This window comes from Rhinolophus hipposideros (genome assembly GCF_964194185.1).
Source record: "Rhinolophus hipposideros genome assembly, chromosome: 11".
Classification (NCBI taxonomy): domain Eukaryota; kingdom Metazoa; phylum Chordata; class Mammalia; order Chiroptera; family Rhinolophidae; genus Rhinolophus; species Rhinolophus hipposideros.
Window position 1 is genome coordinate 64,318,795 of NC_138057.1, and position 23,531 is coordinate 64,342,325.

At 39.6% G+C, this 23,531-nt stretch overlaps 1 protein-coding gene across 2 annotated transcripts in view; it reads right to left on the reverse strand.

Moving 5' to 3' along the window:
• SUSD1 (sushi domain containing 1) overlaps positions 1–23,531 on the reverse strand; it is a 113,057-nt gene that overhangs the window by 50,297 nt on the left and 39,229 nt on the right. For both annotated transcript variants that reach the window (XM_081067550.1, XM_081067549.1), the window contains exons 7-10: positions 18,286–18,383; positions 17,479–17,665; positions 7,410–7,519; positions 4,832–5,024 (exon numbers count right to left, since the gene is read on the reverse strand). In XM_081067550.1, the coding sequence (XP_080923676.1) occupies positions 4,832–5,024; positions 7,410–7,519; positions 17,479–17,665; positions 18,286–18,383 (588 nt within the window). The remainder of the gene's footprint in view (positions 1–4,831; positions 5,025–7,409; positions 7,520–17,478; positions 17,666–18,285; positions 18,384–23,531) is intronic.

Genomic DNA, 23,531 nt, shown 5'->3' on the forward strand with positions numbered 1-23,531 from the left:
ATTACAGGTCACTGCCCAAACAAGAAGCAGATTCTTGCTCTCTGGGACCTGCCTGTGTTCAGGTACCAGGGGCATGTATGTCCCAGTCTTGAAGAGGTAAATAACCAGTCTCTGCCCGCTGCTCTGTCCTCAGCTTTTCAGCCGGAGAGTGGGTAAACCATGGGAGGTTCCCTTGTGATTCCAATTGCCCATCCTTCAGTGGGGAAGGGAGTAGGAAGCCCCATTTGACCACATCATCTAAGCCTCATTCTCCAATATAACTTTATTGGAAACTCTGTGTGTGGGGGGGGGGCGTAGTTCCTGGAAACTTGCCAGGGCAATAAAGTTGATACTTTACTTCTCAAGTGTCAGTCTATGAAAAGGAAGGGTAAGATTTAGTCTCTCCCACCTGCAAAATGTGTATACACTGACTGGGACCCTGAGTTTACAGAAAGATACAAGCTACCACAGAGGAGCAAAGCACCACGGGGGCAGATGGAGGCGCTTCACTAAGGTGTAAGGGGTTAGGCCAACGCTACTCAAAATGGGGACTGGCAGCATCAACAAGGCCTGGGAACTTGCTAGAAATGAAATTTTGGGGTCCCCACTCCAGATTAAATCAGAACCTCTAGGATGCAGCCCATGAATCTGTGTTTTAATAAGCTCTCCAGGTGATTCTTATGTTTGTTAAAGTCTGAGAAACACAAAGAGGGCATCAGTAGAAGATATGGGGAGATTTTAGATAGCATTTTGGGGAGCTGGGCATTAGCAGACAACACTAGATTAGCTGCCCCAAATTCTGTTCCTCTGTGTTTGGAAGACAGAGAACTATGAAAAGATTGTGTCTATGGTTTGTCTACAGGCTCAGGAGTCATCCCAACACCATAGACTCTCAAATTGCTCTCAAAGTTGTTTTACAAAGAGTCAGCCTGGGGATTCTACAGCAGAGATTCTTCTTGGATTGAAGTACCGTGTTTCCCCAAAAATAAGACCTAGCCGAACCATCAGCTCTAATGCATCTGTTGGAGCAAAAATTAATATAAGACTGGTCTTATTTTAATATAAGAACAGGTATAAAAAAATATGATATAATGTAATATAATATAATACAATATAATATAATATAATACCAGGTCTTATATTAATTTTTGTTCTAAAAGATGCATTAGAGCTGATGGTCCGACTATATCTTATTTTCGGGGAAACACGGTAGATAAAAATCCAGTGGAATTATTACAAACTCAAGTGCTACGAAAGAATCATAAAAGGTATATGTCTAGAACCCTCTGTTTCTGGAAAGGAATACAATTAGTTCATAAAACAGGTTTTGGTTTTGAAGATAGGACAAGATTAGGAGAGCATGAAATAAAGTGAAGGAAGTAACACCAAGAAGGAGAAGAAAATTTGAAATCATATTGGCCCAGCAAGAAAAATACAACAAAGAAAAGGAGATAAAGCCAAACGCAACTGCTCTGAAGAGACTAGAAAAGATAGGAATATTTACTAGGTCAGGGACAGTGGCGCAAAATTATCAAAGAGAACAATCAATAAAGAGACTGTTTTAAAGAACAGACTAAAATGACACGCACATCCCCCTCCCCAAAAGGGTGCCCGGATTCAGTTATTAATCTATCAAGAAGGGTCCTCTTAAAGTTTTAAATAGGGAACCCAGAGTAAGCATTAATGGGGAACTCCTCAATAAGTAGAATTGTGATACTATGTAGTTACAGGAAATGTGAACACATAAAAAGAGAAAAATCAGTGTCGCATTAGATTACTTTTGAGGTGGCAATGTTCTTGCAGTTGGAACAGCAGGTATGACGCAGGCTAGAAGGAAGCCAGCCTGGGAAATGCAGGGAGTTAGAACTTCAGGAGAAGGAACAGAAAAACAGAGCTATATTAAGGAAGATCCAGGGAAGATGACTATTGATCAGAACCACACAGGGGTTAGAGGTTGAACTGTAGAAATAAATACCGCTTAATGAAAGTAATGGTGGGCAGGGTTCATTTGTGGCAGATGCAGACCTCCCTGATAGAATCTAAACTAATATGTTAGAACAAAAATTTAAGTGTGAAAACAAAAAGCAAATACAGGGAAGGACAGTACTAAGACCAGCAAAAGGTATTAGCCAGACCTGGGAATAGAGAAGGAGCAGAAGCAACTGGGATGGAAGTTTACAAACGGAAGGCTCAGCTGGACCTGCCAGAACAGTAGGAACACTCAGAGGGAAGTAGAACCCTGGACCCTTCTCTCTCCGATGAAGAAAAGGAAATGGTGGCAGAAGGAATGCTTCTGTTCCCATCACAAGTCTTAGAAGTTCGGTTCTAAGGAAAGGTGGGACTTGGGTGAAAAACCACTAAGTTAGGGCACTTCCTAGACTTCACTAGACCAGTGAAAGCACAAGTTCCAGAAACTCAACAGCATCCCAATGACCAGCGGAGGGTAATTCTCCAGGGGAGACAAATGTGAAACTTCCTCTTCAGGAAGCAGGACTCAGAAGCAAGGCATTCAATAAGTGCAGCCCAAGGACCTCAGAGCTAAAATTATTCCTGGGGTCTTTGTGGGAATAGAGAAACTCAGAGGAAAGAGCAGGAAATTGGGACTGTTAAGGGGGCATGCAAGACAATCCATTTCACTTGAAGAGTTTCCTACTATATTGTGTGGCACCCTACCCACCAAGAAAGGAGGCTCTTTCACTAAAGAGATAAAGATTTTTAGTAATGGTGGGTAGAAAATAGGACTCCAAGGAGAACAGAAAATGAAAAGGTTCTAAATGGGATGGGCACCAGGAGAGAAGACCTGGAGCCACCACTGCAAAGTTCTAAAATTTTCAAGGAAAGTGAATTTCCCTCCCTCCAAATATACAGGAAGCCTAGTGTTAGACTAAATCCAAGTAACCTCACGAGAAGAGGTTATTTCCCCAATTAGGTTTAAATTCACAGATGGTGGGTTCCAGACTGCTTCGTGACCTATAGAAGCTGAACCATCACATGCTGGATATACTTACTACTGGTAATTTGGGGTCCACATTGCAAAGGAGAAGGTAACAATGGGCTAAACTTGATCCATGGGCCCCTGATTATACTCAAGCTATAGTTCAGACCTCATCTCCTATCACTTTCTCCAACTCACTCTACTCCAGCCACACTGTGGATGTTCTTAAAACGTGCCAAGGACATGACATGCCTGTGTCAAGACCCTGTTGCTTGGTGTCCCCCTGTGCATGGCTTACTCCTTCACTTCCTTCAGATCTATACCTAAATGTCCCTTTATAATGAAGGCCTTCCCTAATCAACAATTGTCACTCCCTTTGTCATGCTTTTCTTCGTCTTAACAGGAAGTCCCATCTAACACATGATGTATCTCCTTACTTGTTTATCTCTCTCATTCCCTACCCCTGGACTCCAACTCCACGGCAGCGGGAACTCTTGTATTGCTGCTACATTGTCAGCTATGAGAACTGCCTGACACATAGTAGGCAAGAAATAAACACTTATTAAATGCATACATGTACACATCCATGGCATTTGAAGTTTTCGCTCATGGTTCAAGGTTGACAAAAGCAAGGTGGGTCTGGACTGACCATACACTAGGTTCCGGAAACATAATTTCACTCTTTCTTTTTAATAACTAAATCTTTAGTGAGAAGAAGTAGAGGTACTGATTATCCGTGAGGGCCCTGCAGCCAGACTGCCTGTGTTCAAGTCCCGCTGGCACATCTCCTTAGGTGTGTGACCTTGGAAAAGTTGTATAACTTCTCTGTGCCTCATGATCCTTATCTATAAAATGGGAATAATAGCAGTGCCTTCCTCAGAAGGTTTGGTAGGTTTGAGTGACCCAAGGATAGTACTTTGGACAGTGTCTGGCATATATTTATGCTCAATAAACACAGCTATTATTCTCATCATCCATTATTATGTACGAGGAACTGTTCTAAACATTTTACTTGTATTGTGTCACTGAATGATCCCTCAGAAGGTACCTAGGCCCAGGTGAAACAAGAACACATCTAATCCATTGACTGTTTTAAAAACTTGAGGTGAAAGTCACACAATATAAAATTAAGCACTTTAAAGCATGCAATTCAGTGACATTTATTTAGTACATTGACAATATTGAGCAACCAGCACATAATTTTGCTTTTCTTTTCTAAGAGCACAGGTGAGTATGGGAGAGACGCCTCAGGAAAGCAGGGGCAGGACATAACCTATTCCACTGTTTTCCTTCAAAGGGGGCAGCCTCTCCACCTGGTTGCCCACCAATTTGTCTGTTTTACCAAAGGGATTCAAGAACAAAAGAAACTGTGGAGCCTTCTGGGTCCCTTCCCACTAGGGGGTGCTATGGAGTTGCTAGAGCCCGCTCCTGTAGGGCTTGCTCACAAGGCTACCAGGCCTTTCTAAGGAACCTACATCAGGCCACTGTTCTCTTTGTCCGGTTAATGTGCTCACACGTGGTCCAGTCAGGAGGCCTCTTTGTCTTGCCTGTGCTGACACAGTGTGGCTCACATTTCTGATCTCCTGGAAGCTGCTTCTAGTGACCCATTGGACTACTCATAGGACTCAGCTGTCTTAAATTTGGGGTGAGGCCTTACAGTATTCTCTATCCATCACCACCAGGGAGCTCTGAGTGAAAACAGTCCATTCTTGGTCTGTACCCTCTACGAGCCAGAACCCTCGTGGAGAAGCGGATAGGTGGTAAGATTCAGGCACGCTGAACCCCAAAGTTGGTAGTTTGTTAGAACTAGAACCCATCTCTTGACTCCCAGACCAGCATTCGCTATGCTCCCCACATTGTACAACTCACATACTTCACTTGTCCTGAGATACAAAATAGAAAGACATGCACGCCTACCTGCCAGTGCAGTTGTCATCCTTATTTGCTCAGAGTGACGCTCAGGAGATCCCAGTCGGGTGATATTCACTGTGTAATCTGTTGCCGGGTACAGATTTAAACACACTACTGAAGTTTGTTCCCGCGTCGTGAAGTTAAATGACGCTGCGTGATAAAAATCATTCAGATACCACCTCCGACCCAAAACTTTAACCTGTCATGAGATTAAAAGAAAGTGTTGCATTAAACTGTCTGTTGCCTTGCAAATATCTAGACTATAGGCAAGAGAAAGGCAGAGTGAGAAGGTTCCTTCTATTTGTCCTCACACATCTAGAATTCTTTTTAACACAGTTGCAGGCTACACCATGAAAGGACTTTTACAAAGTTACCCTCCCTATCCTATTCAACGTCCCCCTCACACAGCTACAGGACTAAACTTAAAATGCATAACTTCATCTCAGATAAACAAAATGTCAGGGTATTCTAAAGCAATCCCTTCAGGCCCACCCAGTGAAGGAGATTGCACTGGAGCTACTGGGCAACATTCTTTTAATTTCTTTTCATTCCTAAGGAATCCATAGACGAGCCCATGGAACAGAGTTTTTCAACTTTATGAGAATTACTTTAAATTATTCATTCAAAGCAACTGTGCAATGGTACTTCACTTGTTCCTTTCCAGTTGAGCTCTCGTAACAGAGCTTTTGGTCCATGAAGTCATACACATTGTTAACCCAGTTCCTACTCAATCCATTGCCAACTCAAGTTGTAGGTATAACATAGGGACTAACTAATAAGGGGAAAAGTATGTGAAGATCCCAGAAGTAATAGGATCAGCCCTAATCGATCAGGGTGCTTTAGCTGGACGTCCATTGGGTTTAGTGTTTCCTTTGATGTTCATGTCATTGGCTATCCCAACCCCCAACACAATGTAAAATTCACAAAACATAAAACTAACTTTACACTTTAAAGCGTATCATTAGTGTTTAGTGTTTCTTTTGATGTTCATGTCATTGGCTAGCCCAACCCCAACCCGACACAGGGTTCACTGGGAGATTCCTCTCTCTCCCAATTCCTAGCATTCTCTTGGGGAACTTAAAGGTTCTTGAACAGAAGCCATCAAAACCTGGCCTCACAGTTTCTTGAGCTCAATGCTATGAAGTTCCTCTACTCCACTTTAGTAACTCATATCCACAGCCACATCCTAGACTATGTCACCATTAGAGCTGCTCCACCAAATCCCCAAGTTTATACAAGAATCATGGTATCTCATGGATTAATTTTTTTTTTTTTTGCTTACTAGTGAGACATAACGTGTTCATGTATGTCTTAGCAATATGCATATTCTCTTTAGCAAACTGCCTTTGAATGTTCACTTTCTTCTGGATTTGTTAAGAGTGTTTCACATGTGACTTCAATGATTCTTTGTCTACCATATTAACAATAGCAATTTTTTAAAAATTTAACTCTTTAATCATTTTAGTGTAGGAGTGAAAAATCATTTATTTTCTTAACCAAGTAACCAATTGTCTCAGAACCATTTATTTCTGTACTCATGTGAAAAATCATTTTTCTTCAATTACTTGGGTACGTGAATATGTTTCTAGGCCAAGTGTTCTTTCTAAGAGGAAAACTTGAATATTTCACTCACCTGCATAGTCTTTCAGTGCATCCACACAGACATCAAAATAAGATGAAAACTCAAAGGCACAGGACACAAGGCTTTTCACGATCTGGTCATTTTGCCACATCATTTCCTACTTCCCCTTACTTTCTGTTCTCCAAGAGAGCAACGTTCGACATTCTCTAGTATCCAGTTTGCTACTCTACTTGCCCACTGTGCCCTTCTTCACCCTCACCCCACCTCTTTTATCTGGTTAATTCCTACTCATTCTCTATGACTCAGCACCATCTTTACTTCTTGTTACAAAAAATTGTACCTGGACACACACATACACAGACACAAACACAATATCCTATTCCATTTATTTACTTTTTATCAAAGCACTCATTATACCACATTGTAATTGTCTATTTACCAGTGTATTTATATTAGCTTGAATCAGAACTTCTAGGTCCTAATACATGATATATTTTTTGTAAATGATTAATGACTTTTAATTTAATACTTACTCAATTTACTCTCTGCCAAATGATTTGCTAGGCATTGAAAATATGACACAAAAATAACAAATCTCAGTACCTGCCTGAATTTACTTAAAATTTTTCTTGAGATCTGTGATGTTTAAAAAGTCAGGTTAAATGAGGACCAACAGCCACACAACAAGTTTCTTAGAAACCCACATCCAATTGTGAATAACAGAATAAGCTGCAATTAGTAAATGCACTAAAATGAAATATAATACATGTGAAATACCAGGCAGGGAAAATTATAGTAAATCACCAAATATAGAGTTTCCCTTCAATTTAGTCCCTCATTTACATCCATCTCACATCACACATCCATCTCTAGAAACAAAAATCAAACTGTCTAGAAGTTCACTTCATTAGTGTTTTTAAATACTTTGAATCCTCACTTGGAGAGCACCCAAATTTTCAAGTGACACAATTCTTTAATAAATAACATAAAAGATATTCTTACTTGGTACATCTGTTCTGATCCAACTTTCCTAGAATGCCTGTTCAATTTCAAACAAGCTTCGTTAAATATTGAAATATTGAAAAGTCCATCATCTTCTATGAGATCATCTTCTAAAAGACAAGAGAGAACAGATGGAAAGGTTGTTGGGGCAGCCAGATACCTCAGTTGGTTAGAGCGTGATGCTAGTAACACCAGGGTTGCCGGTTTGATCCCCACATGGGCCACTGTGAGTTGCACCTTCTACTATTAGATTGAAACAACTACTTCACTTGGAGCTGATGGGTCCTGGAAAAACACACTTAAAAAAAAATGAAAGTTTAAAAAAAAAAAAGGTTGCATCATCTTAGCAAAATTGAAGCTCTGACTTCTTAGAAAGCCAATGGGGTGTTTTAACAACATGAGCATTACTTTGGCTTCAAGTCCTGGCTCTAAAACTTCTTAATTGCATGACCTTAACTAACTCACTTAACTCTAATGAACTTCAGCTTCCTAATTTGTGAAATCAAGTAATCCGGTTTGCTTTTCTCACATCATAGGCTGTGGAGAGAATCAAATGAAGTAATGCATGTTTAAAAATTGCTGTAAACTAATAAAGCTGTGATGTTTTTAGAAAGTTAATCCGATCATTTGGACAGTCCAAAAGTAAAATGCCATGAAGGTAAGCATATCAATAGCCAGAAAATCTGAGAATAAGGGAAAAAGGTGAATCAAGGTAAAGGTCCCGGAACAGAACTCTCAAAGCAAGTGTTTCCAACCTACGAGACAAGCAGGAAGTTGAAGACGAGGCAGGATGTTTGCTCTCACAGCACACAGCAGTTCAAGAGCTACTCAGATGAGTACTGAGGCAGTAAAATGCTCTGAAAAAGACTTATTTCAACCACTATACAGGAAAAAGTACTGTCATGCCTCCTGTAGTCTAATTCATTCCTTCAATGTCCTGTTTTCTTCATGCAATAAAAAAGAAGAGGTTTGTTACTAATGTATAAAGAACTCAGAGAGAATCCAGGAGTACCGTGGCTAATTTTCAAAGAAAAGCCCATTTCCTAACAAATAAGCCTGTGTGTTTTCTACAAATGTTAAAAAGTTTGAATGTCCATCAGAGAGAAGCTTTCTATAACTACCTTTTATATAAAATTCTCCCCCAGGAATCTCGGTTACCTAAGAAGTAATAATGATAACATATTATGTTATTCAAAATCAGAATTGTCCACAGAATATTAAATATCACTGACACATGCAGTACAAGGCAATTAGCTAGGAGAAGATATTCTTGGATATAACTAGAGATGTAAAAACATGGTTATGAGAATTTGAAGACCTATCATATGTGCTCTCCTTTATCTTCACAGCTTTTATTTTACAGATTTCATAAGGACGTCAGAAACCAAATTGTCACACATGTGCAAATGATTTTGAGGCACACCAAATAGATGTATTAAGAAATACCACACACAGTATATGTCTGTTACACAAACAGAACTGTCTGCATCGTTCCCATCTCCATATGATTTTCCCATTTGTATCCATTTTAATCGGAATTCAGGGGAAGATGGCAATGGGAACAAAGGCATCTGGCTCCCATTTCCCACCCCCAATCCAGGAAGAAGTGACTGACAATAGTAAAAATGGGTCCAAATTTGCATCTGGGTTGGAAAGAAGGGCCAGTTGGCACACACAAGGCAGAAACATGGAGACGTTACTGCTTAGCACAGTATGAAGGCAACTGCACAACATGCCTTCCAAGCACAGGAGCAGATCCGAAGTAAACTTGGACGTCTGTTTTTTTTTTTTTTAAGTCACCAGGCAATCTAAGCAACCAGGGTAAAAAGTATACATACCAGTATTACTATTGCTACTACAACTACTACAACTACTAGTAGTCCTTCCATAGCACACTGGAGATCTTCTAAGGGGAAGCCTAGGGACCTGGAGGTTCCACCAGCCTGGGTTGTCAATAGGAGGGACTTGGTTCTCCTGCCTCCCTAGGCTACAACACCATAATGAAGCCAGGCAATGCTGAGCTGCCCTAAGAGCAACAACTTCACCAATCAAGATAAGAAAGTGCTCAGAAATAAAGCTCAGGGCAGTGGGCTGCCTCACAGCTGCTCCCCGAAAGGACACTTGGATCATCCAACCAGTAAACCCTTCATGGTGAGATCTAAGATAAACATACTAATAATATCCAAAGTGATATCAAAGGGAATGCCATCCATTTTATTAGCAGAGAAATAGCACACCTAGATAAAGCTTTTATCTCCCAAGGATAAGTAATCTACAAGGGGAGGTGGGGAGCCTATGAAATGATTCTACAAAGAAGAGGGAGCTTGTACTTAGGAGGCAAAGAATAAACATACTTTTGGGGAAAAAACTCTTGAGCAAATAATGGCAAAATTAGGCAATATCTGTTTATACTTTCAGCAAAAAATTTTAGATTCATACAGATAAAAGATGAGATAACAAGAAACTGCAATAATAGAGAGGACACTGGTTGGTTGAGAGTCAGAAATAAAAAGGGAACTAGATGACACAAAGAAACAAAAGGAAATGAAAGTGGGACAACAGAATTTAAAGTGCATTAGAAATAATAAAGATTGGAAATGTCAATGAATGTATGCATAAATACATACAGAGAACAAACTTGCTACATACTCACAGAAGGCAGAAGAAAAAGACATCGATATAAAACAGGAGAAAATGAAAGACCAATGCAGACAGACAAATTCCACATAGGAGTAACTGAAGAGCCAAAAAAACATGAAAAATGAAAAGCAATAATCAGAGATGTAATGAAAGAAAATGTTCCTAATGTGTAAACAGACCAAATTCTGAAGATCCAAAAACTCACAGGATACTAGGAAAATGTAGTAAAAACATTTAAATTTAAATTTAAATTTAAAAACTGAATATTTATATCATCTATGACTGAAGTTTCATGAGAGAAGGGATTTCTGTCTCATTCACTATTGTATTGTGCTTAAAACAAAGTGAAACACATAGTAGGTGGTCAATAAACATTTACCATGTGTCTGAATAGTAATTAAATTATTGAATTTCACACATGAAGAAAGCCTCTAGGCTATCCAAGCTGAAAAATCAGATTATCTACATAGGATTTTTTTTTACCATACCATCTACAAACTCTTCTTTCAAAATTTTAAATTCTCAAAGCCAATGTGAAATGTCTCCAGAATTCTGACAACAAAGCTTATGGCCCAAGAATTTTATCTTCAATCAAGCTCTCATTTACTTATGAAGTCAACAAAAAGACATTCTCAGATAATCATGGGCTCAGAAAGTATCCTACTCCTCAGGAGGAGAAGATAGAAATCATTGTGCAGAGATATAAATAAAAATATAGAAAACAAATACAGAAACTTCAGTATGAAAGGACTGGCAATAAGCACTGAAACTTAAAATATATGTCTGTTTAAATAATTGTTATAAATACTGCTATAAATCAATATAAAAATGAATTCCTTAAAGATGTAATACATGTCAAAAGTAATTAAAGGTAAGCTGGCAATAAAATACCCGGTTAAAATAACAACATAAGAGAAGTGAGAGGGGAAGAAATAAAAGGAAATAGAGAATACTAACTTCCACATCTTATTCAAGGAGAAGTTAACATTATTTCAGTCTTAACACTGGTAATCAGAGAAATACACATTCAAATAGGATTTTTTGCTGTTTTTGGTTTTGGGGTTTTTTTTGTTTGTTTGTTTTTACTTAGCAGAAAATTTATTTTCTCAAAATTCTAGAGTCTGGAAATCCAAGATGATTTTTTGTTGTTGTTTTTAAATATGTCTTGTAAAATAAAAGCAAAATCTATACTGTATGAGTCATTGAAAAAGAAAATCTGTATAGCAAAAAGAAAACAACAGACATGGCTAAGTAGCTAAAAAAGAGAAAAATAAAATGACAGAAGAAAGGAAAACTGTATTACAAACAACACTAATGTAAATTACTAAACTTACATACTCAAAGATAAAACTTATCTCAAAAATATTTCTCAATATACATGGTCTCCTAAAGTACATCTATATTATCCAGATAGCTTTTAAGAAGAACAAAAGTGAGTGAAGGCATACCATGCAAATAGAAGCACAACGAAATCAAGAAAACCAATATTACTAATCAAAGTATAATTCAAGGCAAAAAATATTAAAGTAAGCCACTTGTCACTAGTGAAAGCATCTACAATTAAGATATCAGTCATGAACATAAATACCATGACATCAATATGTGTGAAACAAAACAATTAGAATTTCTAAGAGAAATTGAGAAAAATGGCAATCCAAACAAGTAAAAAACAAAAACACAAACAACTCACCCCCCAGAAATCCTTATTAATAGAGCTAATTTAAGACTAGATCTAACTCTACTTACAAGCACACACTCTGTGTTTTTTTAATTTTTAATTTTTCAATTACAGTTGACATACAATATATTGGTATCATATATACAACATAGTGATTACACATTTGTATAACATACGAAGTGATCACCTTAATAAATCTAGTGCCCATCTAACACCATACATACTTATTACAGTACTATTAACTATATTCCCTGTGTTATACTTTACATCCCCATGACTATTTTGTAGCTACCAATTTGTATTTCTTAATCCCTTCCCCTTTTTCACCAAGCCCCCCAACCCCTCTTCTATCGGACCACCATCAATTTTTTGTAGTTTGTTTGTTTATGTTTTTCAGATTCCACATAAAAGTGAAATCATATGGTATTTGTCTTTCTCTGTCTGGCTTACTTCACTTAGCACAATTCCCTCTAGGTCCATCCATGTTGTTGCAGATAGCAAGATTTCATTCTTTTTTATAGCTGAGTAATATCCCATTGTATATATGTATCACTTCTTCTTTATCCAGTCTTCTATTGATGGACACTTAGATTGCTTCCATACCTTGGCTATTCTCAATAATACTGCAACAAACGTATGGATGCATATGTCTTTTCAAGTTAGTGTTTTAGGTTTCTTCAGATAAATACCCAGAAGTGGGATTATTGGGTCCTTCTTTGTCTCTTGCTATAGCCTTTGTTTTAAAGTGTATTTTGTCTGCTATAAGTATTTCTATCACAGTTTTTTGTTTGTTTGTTTCCAAGTGCATGGAATATCTTTTTCCATTTCTTTACTTTCAGTCTGTGTGTTTCTTATAATCTGAAGTGAGTCTCTTGTAGGCACCATATGTAAGGGTCTTGTTTTCTTATCCATTTAGCCACCCTATGTCTTTTGATTGAAGCATTTAATCCATTTACATTTAAAGTAATTGTTGGTAGATGTGCAATTATTGCCATTTAATTTTCATCCTTCTTCTTCTCCTTCTCCTTCTTCAGGAAGTTCCTTTACCATTTCCTGTAATACTGCTTTGATGGTGATGAACTACTATAGCTTTTTCTTGTCTGGGAAGCTCTTTAACTATCATTCGATTCTAAATGATAGCTCTGCTGAAATAGTAATCTTGGGTGTAGGTCCTTGCTTTTCATCGCTTTGAATATTTTGTTCCAATCCCTTCTGCCTGCAAAGGTTTTGTTGACAAATCAGCTAATAGTCTTATGGGAGCTCCCTTGTGGTTAACTAATTGCTTTTCTTTTGATGCTTTTAAGGTTCCCTCTTTGTCTTTAATCTTTGGCATTTTGTTATGATATGTCTCGGTGTGGTCTTCTTTGGGTTCATCTTGTTTGGGACTCTCTGTGTTTCCTGGGCTTATATATCTATTTCTTTAGTCATGTCAGAGAAGTTTTCCATTGTTATTTCTTCAAGTAAGTTTAAAATTCCTTGCTCTCTCTCATCTCCTTCTGCTTCATCTAATCTACTGTTTATTCCCTCTAATGTATTCATTTCAGTTACTGTACTCTTTATTTCTGATGGTTCTTTTTTTATGTTTTCTATCTCCATTTTTATGCTTCCTATCTCTTAGTTGAAGTTCTCACTGAGATCAATGAGTATCCTTATAACCAATGTTTTGAATTGTGCATCCGGTAGGTTGTTTGTCTCCATTTTGTTTTGTTCTTTTTTCTGGAATTTTTGTTCTACTCTTTCATTTGGGACACGTTTCTTTATCTCCTCATTTTGGCTGCCTACCTGTGTTTATTTCTATGTATGAGGTACAGCTGCTGTGTCTCCTGGTGTTGGTAGAGTGGCCTTGTAGGCATCTTGTGGGACCCAGTGCCACAGTCTCCCTGGTCACCTGAGCTGACTGCTCCAGGTATGTTCCTTGTATGGGTTGTGTGTGTTCTCCTGCTATATGAGTCTTGATTGCTGTTGGCACATCAATGGGAGGGATTGACCCTCAAGGTGATTGGTTATGAGGACTGGCCGTGACTAAAGCGGAGATGCTGCTGTGCAGGGGCTGACCTTACAGATCAGGATCTGCTTTAGCAGGATTCTGGTACCTGCCGAGTCTGCCCTTTGGGTGGTGGTTGGGTGGTGCTCATGTGTGGTCTGAACCTGGCCACCAAGTGTGTTGGTCCTGGAGTTCCTTGGGAGGGGATGTGGTGTAGGCCAGCGTTAGCCATACCTGGCCCCTGCCTGGGGCCACTTGGTATGAGTTACAAAGTGATCTGCAGATGATTGACACTTATGCTGAGCTTAGAGGTGTCTGACTGAGGCTAAGCTGTAAACTAAGGCTGGAAGCTGATAATACTGGGCTTTGGGATGCCTAGCAAGAGGTACAGGACACGCTAAAGCCAAATGCTCCTTGTTTGGGGTTTGTGAACCTTTGAGAGATTTTAAGAAAGTCTGTAGTATGAGCCAAGATAGACCATTTGTATGGAAAAGCCACTGAAGCAGCTTGGATGAACATAACAGTTGGGTGGGGCGGGGTCTCAGGGAGTCACCAAGGTGGGGCGAACAGTGTTAGGTTGATAGAGACTCAGATATGGTACTTTCCTCCACATACAGGCTGAGTGGTGGGAAAACTCAACAAAAGAACAATGGCTTCTGCCAGCACTTCTGTCTGGGAGAAAGCTGCCCCTTCAGCCCTCACCTTAAAGCCAAACAATTCAGTTCCTCCCCGTATGTCCCTGGTGCCTTTTAAGCTGCTGTCCCAGAGCTTGCACCCAGAGCAAGTAAATCCATCAGCAACTTACTCCTTTAAGAGAAATGCCTGGGACTTCAGCAGCTGTCGGCTCACTCGCCACCATCTCTACTAGTTTTCACAGCCAGAAGTTGTGGACTTCTGTTCCCAGCACTGGAACCCTGGGCTGGGGAGCCTGGTAGAAGCTGGGACCCTCACTCCTCAGGAGGTACCTCCGCAGCCAAGATATCCCTCCCAATTTTCATAGTCACTCTTGGATGTGAGACCAGCCTATTCTATGTCTCCGCCCTTCCAACAATCTCAACATGGCTTCTTCTGTACACCTTTAGTTATAGGACTTCTGTTCAGCTAGACTGCAGGCAATTCTCAATGACGGTTGTTCTACAGTTTAGTTGTAATTTTGATGTGGTCATCTGAGGAAATGAGCACAGCATTTACCTACTCCACCACGTTGACCCACCACCAATAGAAACAGTACTTTTTAATCTAGCACCAACTAGGAAATTATAAAAATTGGCCTAAATTACCAAAATTGGCCAAGGTTAAGTTAAGCATCAAGAAAATATTAATAAGTCTCCCCAAAGAATACTAAAATGTAATTAAACTAGAAATTAACAACAAAGTGTAAATGGTTTTATTTTTTAAAAAAATACCATTGTATAACACTTACAATTAATCTTCAATCAAAATAGCAATTATACAATGCTTTGAAAGTAAGGATAAAGAGAACATATATTCACATACTCATAAAAAAATTCTTCAATCAAAGGGAAAATCAGAATAGCAATTATATCATGCCTTGAACGTAAAAATAAAGAGAACATGTATCGATGCCTAAGGAATTCTGTCAAAGCCCCAATCCAGAAGAGAAAAAGAAGCATTAAAGACATTATTAAACTGTAAAGAATGGAAATAAGTTGAATTATGCATTCAACTCAAGAATTTAGTATTAGAACAATATAACCAACTTAAGAGAAGCAGAAAGAAGAAAATAATGAAAATAAGGGAGAAGTTAATGAGACAGAAAAAAGAAAAACAATTTAAAAAACCCAAGGGTTTATTCTTTGGGGAAAAGAACAGTAATAAAACAGATAACCTAAGCTAAGCTAATCAATTTTAAAAAGGAGAGAAAAACTAAATTAAGAATAAGAATAACCTGGGGTCATATAACCTATAACCCCAGAGGAGTTGTAAACAAATATTCCATATGACATTCTGCCAATATATTTAAAATCTCAACAAAACAGATACTTTTTCAGGAAAATATAAATTACAAATATTGACTCAAGAAAAAATAGGAAATATAAACAGACCAAAAAAAAATCATAGAAAAAATTGATAAAGTTATCAAAGAATTATCTCCCAAAAGGGGTAACACTTAAATGATCTTATGAGTAAATGTGTCAAACTTTAAAAGTAAGGAATAATTCCAAAATGATATAAACTTTTCCAAAGCATAAAAAAAATGTGGAAAACTTCCCAATTCATTTTAAGACAACTAACATAACCCTGGAAATGAAATCAATAATTGAATATGCATCACCTAAAGGAAGAGAATAATAAATCTTTACCAAAGCACATAAATAAACAGGGAAGACAAAATCTAAGTAGATTCTAAGTAAATGTGTAAATGTACCTTGTTCCCCATTGGGATGACTCAATCTAAATCCCAATTCTCACTAGATTAATTTGCAAATTTAATACAATTCCACTTAAAATTTCAGAAAAAGAGAAGTGGGGTAGAGACATTAAGAATCTTAGCCATGGTCACCCAACTCTTCAAGGCAAAATGCAAAAACCACGTCTATCTAACCCCAAAGACCATGCTTTCCCAGTAGAAATTTACTTGAAGAAGTAATCGGATATTAGTAAAAAACAGCTGACACTGAACAGGAAAATGTCATCTGACTAAATAGTGACAGATGAGTTTGAAGTCCTGGGATGATCTTTTAAAGAAGACATTCCTAATAAATCCATAGCAATTTATTATTAATTTTGTACATATGACCACATCAAAATTTTGTTCTCTAGTTAACATATTAATTTTATAATATTTTTCCTTACATATTATTTACTTAGAAAGAAATTGTTTTGTTTTATTCATATACAAGTACTCAGGGACCTAATTTGTGTTATTTCATAGTTGGCTTTATATTATTAAGATTGGCCATGTTTTTAATTATTTCTACCAAATCCGAACTGAAGGCTGAAGTACCTTTTCTTAAGTGAGACATCAAATGGCTAGTTGAGAACTATCTCCCTAAAAATAAAAAATAACCCTAATGGCTTCTCAAGGTGTGCTTATAAGGTACTTAATTAGTCCTAACACCCTATAACCAGAATTATTTTAAAAAAACATTAGTGTCACAATGTTATTGTTACAATGTTATTATAAATATCCATGTGATTACTATGTGCAATGAGCTTTATTGCTACTTCTCAAAGCTTCTTCCTGTTGACTTCTTTTCACCCAGCATTTACCCTCCTGCATCCTAGGACAGCCTTCCCCTATCCACTTGCCCTCTGTCAACTTGAGTACCCAGCCCTGATCAATTCTGGGGCCAGTTCCCATCCTAGATGTAAAGTTAGTGGTCAGCATGCCTAGTGGTCAGCATGCCTGGCTCCTCCTCACTCATAGGCAAGAGTAGGAAATGACTGCATTTCTTACCAAAGATAAGCCATGTGGCAACACTCTATGGCCTTGGATAATTGAGAATTGATTACATCCTCACCTAATATGCTGCTCCTTTAAATGCCTCATTGGTACCTGCCACTTCAACCAGAGGCCCCAGCTGAGAAACAACAAACACATCAGTGCCCATTCAGCCTGGCCCCCATAGGATGGGAATCTCTCCTACTAGACTGGTTCTGACCCCTGGAGCAATTATATTCTCCGGCTACAGATTTCAGAAAGCAACTATGAACTTTCCTGCCCAGTTTATTCTGAAGCACATTTCCCCCACAGCCTGTGCTTAGCATTTTCTAGGAGGAAATGAGACTTCACTTCCACCTACCAGCTGTTTGGAACCCAATGATGGCTGGCACAGAGCGTCCGGGAGGGGCAGTGGAAATGCTCACGGTGTAGTTGGTGCCTTGGTACAGATTGAGGCACACTTCTGGGGTCCTGTTGTCTGTGGTCAGGTTGACTGTCTCTTCATGAAATGATTCCATCTGGTCTGCCCGGTGTCCCTTTATGTGTATCTTTGTGAGGGGAAAAGACAAGAGACCCCACCATGACTCCAGTTAAAACAACTGAGAGAGACTTTGTGGAACTAGATCCTACCCCTCTACTATTATTTCCTTTTCCACTGCACCGCTCATCTGGGGGGAATAAATAAGGTAAACCTCTGCTATCTGGTATCTGACAATGAAGTCTGATCAGGCCAGCAATCAATAAACCCTAAGAAGTGATATAAAATGAGGAGTGCCTCTAGGGAGTGCCTCCCTGCACACAAACGACCAGTGGTCGATGGAGGCAGTCACAACCTGAGACCTACTGGCTGCGTCCTGTCACCACATCAGTGGATGCTTCCAGGCTTACTCTGGGGGGGTGAAATATAAGTGCTTGGAAACAAGCGATAATGATGATACCAAATATAAACACATCCCCACATACACCCTGTCAAATGACAAATACATTAAACACAAATTGTAAAATAAAATGATCCAGATATCTTAAAAATTCTGTTCACATTTTAAAAGGATGATGGGGTTGGAAAGCAGTTAGATTGAGAATCTCTTCTGGAATCTCTTCCCTTCGACTGATATTCCCATGGGTTAACATTTCTGCCCTAGCAGGAAAAAACAGATCACTTACTTACCACATATGTGACCTGGTTGTTTCTTCTTCCTGGGTTTATTTCCCACCTCACACAGGTGTTATTAAACACTGATACATCATTAATTTCTGTAATTATTTCTAAAATAGAAAAAAAAGAGTGTCCCCTCACAAAATACATCAATGGGCTTTGGAAAAATCCTGACGATGACCACATTGGAGGGAGGGAATGACTTGGTTTATCTGCACAATTACTATCTCTGCTGATCACCATTCATACCCTGATTCAGAAAACAAATCAGGCAATTCAAGCTACCCCAGGCCAACCCCTCAATTTATCTTCATCACAAATGAGCCTTGCCCACTACCTGACTTAGAGGAAAAGCTGCCTGGGTGAGCATGGGTAAGAAATCCAAGCTGTGATTGGCCTCACAGGCCACTGGATGCCACTGGTGTTCTACTCATGTGGGATGGAAAGAGGCCCAGAGCTGTGCCCAGAATCTTCCTACAGCTGCACAGGTCAGATCTGCTTCCAGCTTCTTCATCCCACCCAGCGGACAGAGCGCTCTCATTTTCAGGTCACTGCTGTTCCCAAGAGGGAAATGACAGGCTGATCACCACACAAGACCATTCCTTAGGAGCAGCTTGGGGTAAACTAAATAAATTCTCCACAAGTTCCCTGGACACATACCTCTGGGACTCCTTGAACTGAAGCCATTTAATCCTAACCTACCAGGAAGCCACTGATTTCTTGGAGTTGTTCTGCTTCTTATAAATATTCTGCATGTATTTCATGTAATGAATTTGGCAACGTGGGAAATGGTATTAGGGTCTTTTTCCCCTGAGGTAACACAGGTGCCAATAGACCCACCTAACCACCTAGGAAGCTGTTCAGATGAGAAGAGGGCAAAGATCTAGCTTTTTACCTATTTAAAACCAAATTCCCTACAGGTAAGTAAAACTATTTGCAGGTGACATGATCTAGTCTATTAAAAAAAAAAATAATAATAATAATAATAATAATAATCCTGGGCCGGCCTGGTGGCTCAGGCGGTTAGAGCTCCATGCTCCTAACTCCGAAGGCTGCTGGTTCGATTCCCACATGGGCCAGTGGGCTCTCAACCACAAGGTTGCTGGTTCAACTCCTCGAGTCCCACAAGGGATGGTGGGCTCTGCCCCCTGCAACTAAGATTGAACAGGGTACCTTGAGCTGAGCTGCCTCCAGGATGGCTCAGTTGGTTGGAGCGCGTCCTCTCAACTACAAGGTTGCTGGTTCGACTCCCGCAAGGGATGGTGGGCTGCGCCCCCTGCAACTAGCAATGGCAACTGGACCTGGAGCTGAGCTGCGCCCTCCACAACTAAGACTGAAAGGACAACTTGAAGCTGAATAGCACCCTCCACAACTAAGATTGAAAGGACAACAACTTGACTTGGAAAAAAAGTCCTGGAAGTACACACTGTTCCCCAATAAAAAGTCCTGTTCCCCTTTCCCAATAAAATCTTTAAAAAAAAAATATCCTAAGAAATTCACACACAAAAAAACCAGAGCTAAGAAAGTAGTTCGGCAAGGTTGCAGGATACAAAGTCAATGTACAAAAGTCAATAGGATTTCTGTACACTAGCAAGGAACAACCCACAAATGAAATCAAGAAAACAATTTTATTTGCAACAGCATCAAAAAGAATAAAATTCTTTAACTCATTTCTCCTGAACTCAGAGCCAATGCCACCTTTAGATAAACTCTGGTCTACCTACAGATCTCTTTGAAGACTTGACATCCTTACTACATCATCCCATCAGTGGCATTACAGAGATTCTATGTCCCACCTTACGTGGTCTTGGGTAAGCCAGGTCGGCTATCAGTAAGTAAGAATAAGTGGAGGCAGAGAGAAGAAAACAGGTAAACTCGTGGAGAGACACGAGAGGATCACCTATGGCTGTCTAAAGCACTCCTGGGTCTCTACATCAATACTTCTCTCCAGAGCACAGAGAATTTGAAATCAAAGAGGTACTCCAGTTGTGGACATGGGTACCCCAAGAGATGCAAAGATCCTATCCATTCACCCCCTTGGGTAACATAAAGACGATGTTGGCATCAGTCTTTTATCAGCTTGTACAAGCCTCAAATATTTGTGGCCCCTTCCCTCTCCACCAGCCTCCAAAGCCCTAAAGCTGTGGACCCCTCTGCTCACTCACACATCCCTCTGACACTAACTCACCACCTGGTCTAGAAGGAAGAGGAAACAACCACCCCTCACCTTCTCTGAGTTGCCAGTAAAGATTTCCTTCTCACTCGGGACCCCTTTGCCACCCAAGCAGAGATTAGAAAGAAGACAAAAAAGTTTCCTTTCTTGTCCTTCCTTTTTGCTCATTCACTATGACAACTGCAAAAGCCATCTCAAGAATGCCATCTGCCTTCAGCCTGTGCCACACTCTGTGCATAGAGGGGACCCAGATCTGATTATAAGGTATCAGATATTTCATCCCAAGGAGAAGGTAACAAAGTTTGGCTGCTTTTCCGTCCAGGTGTCTATAATCAGCTGGAAAGACTTCTTTATAAACATATCAGATATTAAACATCCACATTGATGCCTTTTTAAGAGACGGCTTGGGAGGCTATGCCCGAATTCCAATACCAATAAGCGACTGGAAGTTCTCTCTGGAACTGACTCCAGAGCTCTTTATTCACCATTAACTGAATGATTACTGGATGCCAAGCAACGCCCCACTCAGGCACTGGGAGGTGATGATAGCAGAATATAAGGCCTTCTCTCAAGAACATGCTGTCTAATGGAGGGCACAGGTAAGCAATTACAACTCAATTAGAACAAAGCTACACACAAGTACCACAGGGGATAGAGAAAGAAGTCACCACTGTCACTGAAGGACCTGGGGAAGCCAGCTTCACGGAGGGCATGACCTTAATGGATGAATGGCTGAAGAGCGGGGAAGACAGCTAAGCAGACAGACCAGCTGGTCTAATGCCTACAACTGTAAACGGGTGTGTCATATTCAGCGTGCTGAGAGAGAAGTGTCACGTGACTGAGGAAGAGGAAAGATGGGAAGTGAGGCTGCTGGACCACAGGGTCACACTGGGAAAGACCTTGATGACAGGTCAATACGTAAAGACTGATAAATAGGACTTCATAGGCTTGATCTCATCTTCACAGCAGTCATAAGAAGCAATAATAAAATCAATAATGAATGAATATACCTTGTTTCCCCAAAAATAAGACCTACCCTGAAAATAAGCCCCAGTTAAGATCATCAGCCAGACAGACACATTTAGTACGTTACCACGATGTTCCAGAAGATGACATGACTGTATTTGAATAAATGTAGATGGTTATACATGAAAAACTATGACATCGCCTGAAAATATGCCCTAATGCATCTTATTAATATAAGACCTCGTCTTATTTTCGGGGAAACACGGTATGTTGTTGTTACTATGAACCAGAAAGCATGTATAATACTTTAAATGTATCATTTATTTAATCTTCAAAATAACTCCATTAGCTTGATACACCCATGTCCATTGTATAGGCCTCAGGCTTAGAGAAGTTAAGTAAGCTGCCAAAAATCATACAGCAGTCAAGTCAGGATTCAAATCTAGATTTGTCAGACTCCAAAGCCAAGAGCCTTTGCATTGAAGCCGCTATTCAGCAAAAAGGTGAAAAGATGAAATCAGGGCACTGTATTTAAAATCATGAGACAATTATGAAGGAGAAGCAACAGGTGAGAGATACAAGAACTAGAGAAGAATCTAGGTTTACTGCCAGTCTCTGAACTTGAAAGTCTGAATGGACTGCCTTTTACTATTCTCATAATAAATATAGGAGGAAGCAGACTGGGTTTGTGAGAAAGAGACTAATGAGTTGTGTTTAGAACATGCTAAATATGTTATCTACAGAATATCTAGGTGAAAAAAATGCCCTGAAGGCCATCAATGTGTGGATGGCAGGTGAAGCGTGGGCGCAGGTGAAACATCCAGGGAGGGCATAGAGTGGTCCAATGACAGAACACTGGCAAACACTGAAACTCAGGGGAAACTGGAGGAGAAAGAGCCATGCGGAAGAGAGGTAGTAGGCTTGCTGAGAGAGTGTGATGCCTAGGAAGTCAAGGAAAGGAAAGATCGGAAGGAGTGTCTACTTCCTCCAAAGTCATCTTTCTTCCTTCTCCCAAAACCTCCTCACCTCCCACTCACGAAGGGCATGGAGCAGATCACCAGGGTACTGGGGGCAAGCCTCATCTCTCTCGCTCCTTTCATAGAGCTCTCCTCTGATGGAGTGCCCACAGTGTCACAATTAGATCTGAAGTTTGACTTTGGGGAGAGGCAGGGAGAGCAGGCCTTGGCTCATCCGTGTTGTAGGACATTCAGGCATCTCTGGCTTAAAATAAAAAGAGGCCCCACAGCGTCCAACTGAACTCTACACTGGACTTTGGAAACCAAACCCTCAGTGGGTAATAAAGTACCTTTGCTTTGATTTAGATTCTGTATGTGGTGTGTTATGTTGTGTGTATATAAATGTACATATGTATATAAAGTTACATATTTTAGTATTTTATTAGCATCAAGTATTTCTCTGGGTTACTTAACCACATTAGTAACTAAATAATTTTGTCATTAGTTATTTAATGTCTATCTCTCCTGAACGTAATCTCTATGATGGCAAAAACCAGGTTTCTCTCTATCCCCAGAACCTAACACAGTATTTTGGACATAGATATTTTAAAAATATTTATTATTTCGTTGATTGGTTGAATGATGGAGGAACACACATAGACAGATGATCAGCAACATTAAATGTTGTAGAAAGGTTAAGAGGAATGAGGGCTGAAACCAGAATGTGAATTGGGCGGTTGGGTGGTCATGAGTGACCTTGGAGAGAGAGCTATAGTGAAGTGGGGATGTTAGATGCCGGATTCTCCTTCAGGAGGCTGAGAAGAGAATTAGGATGGGAGGGAACAGAGACAGTGAGCATTGGCTACTCTTTCAAAAGTTCCTTTGCAGGTAGGAACTGGTCTAGCATACCCTCTTTGTTTCCAATTTTATATCCTTTTTCTTTATTTTTGGAAATAGTGGAAGTTCATACATACAGAATCAGTTCAGGTGACCCGAACAAACTCTCAAGCTCAATGTCATTTCTAGTCAGAAGTTAGTATATAATTTCGAAAGTACTATGACTGATCTTCTAATATGACTCATAAACTACCTCCAAAGCCAATTCCCAAACAGGGATTATAAAACAGACAGATTTTCATAATGGAAGCATCATTGAAAAGAGG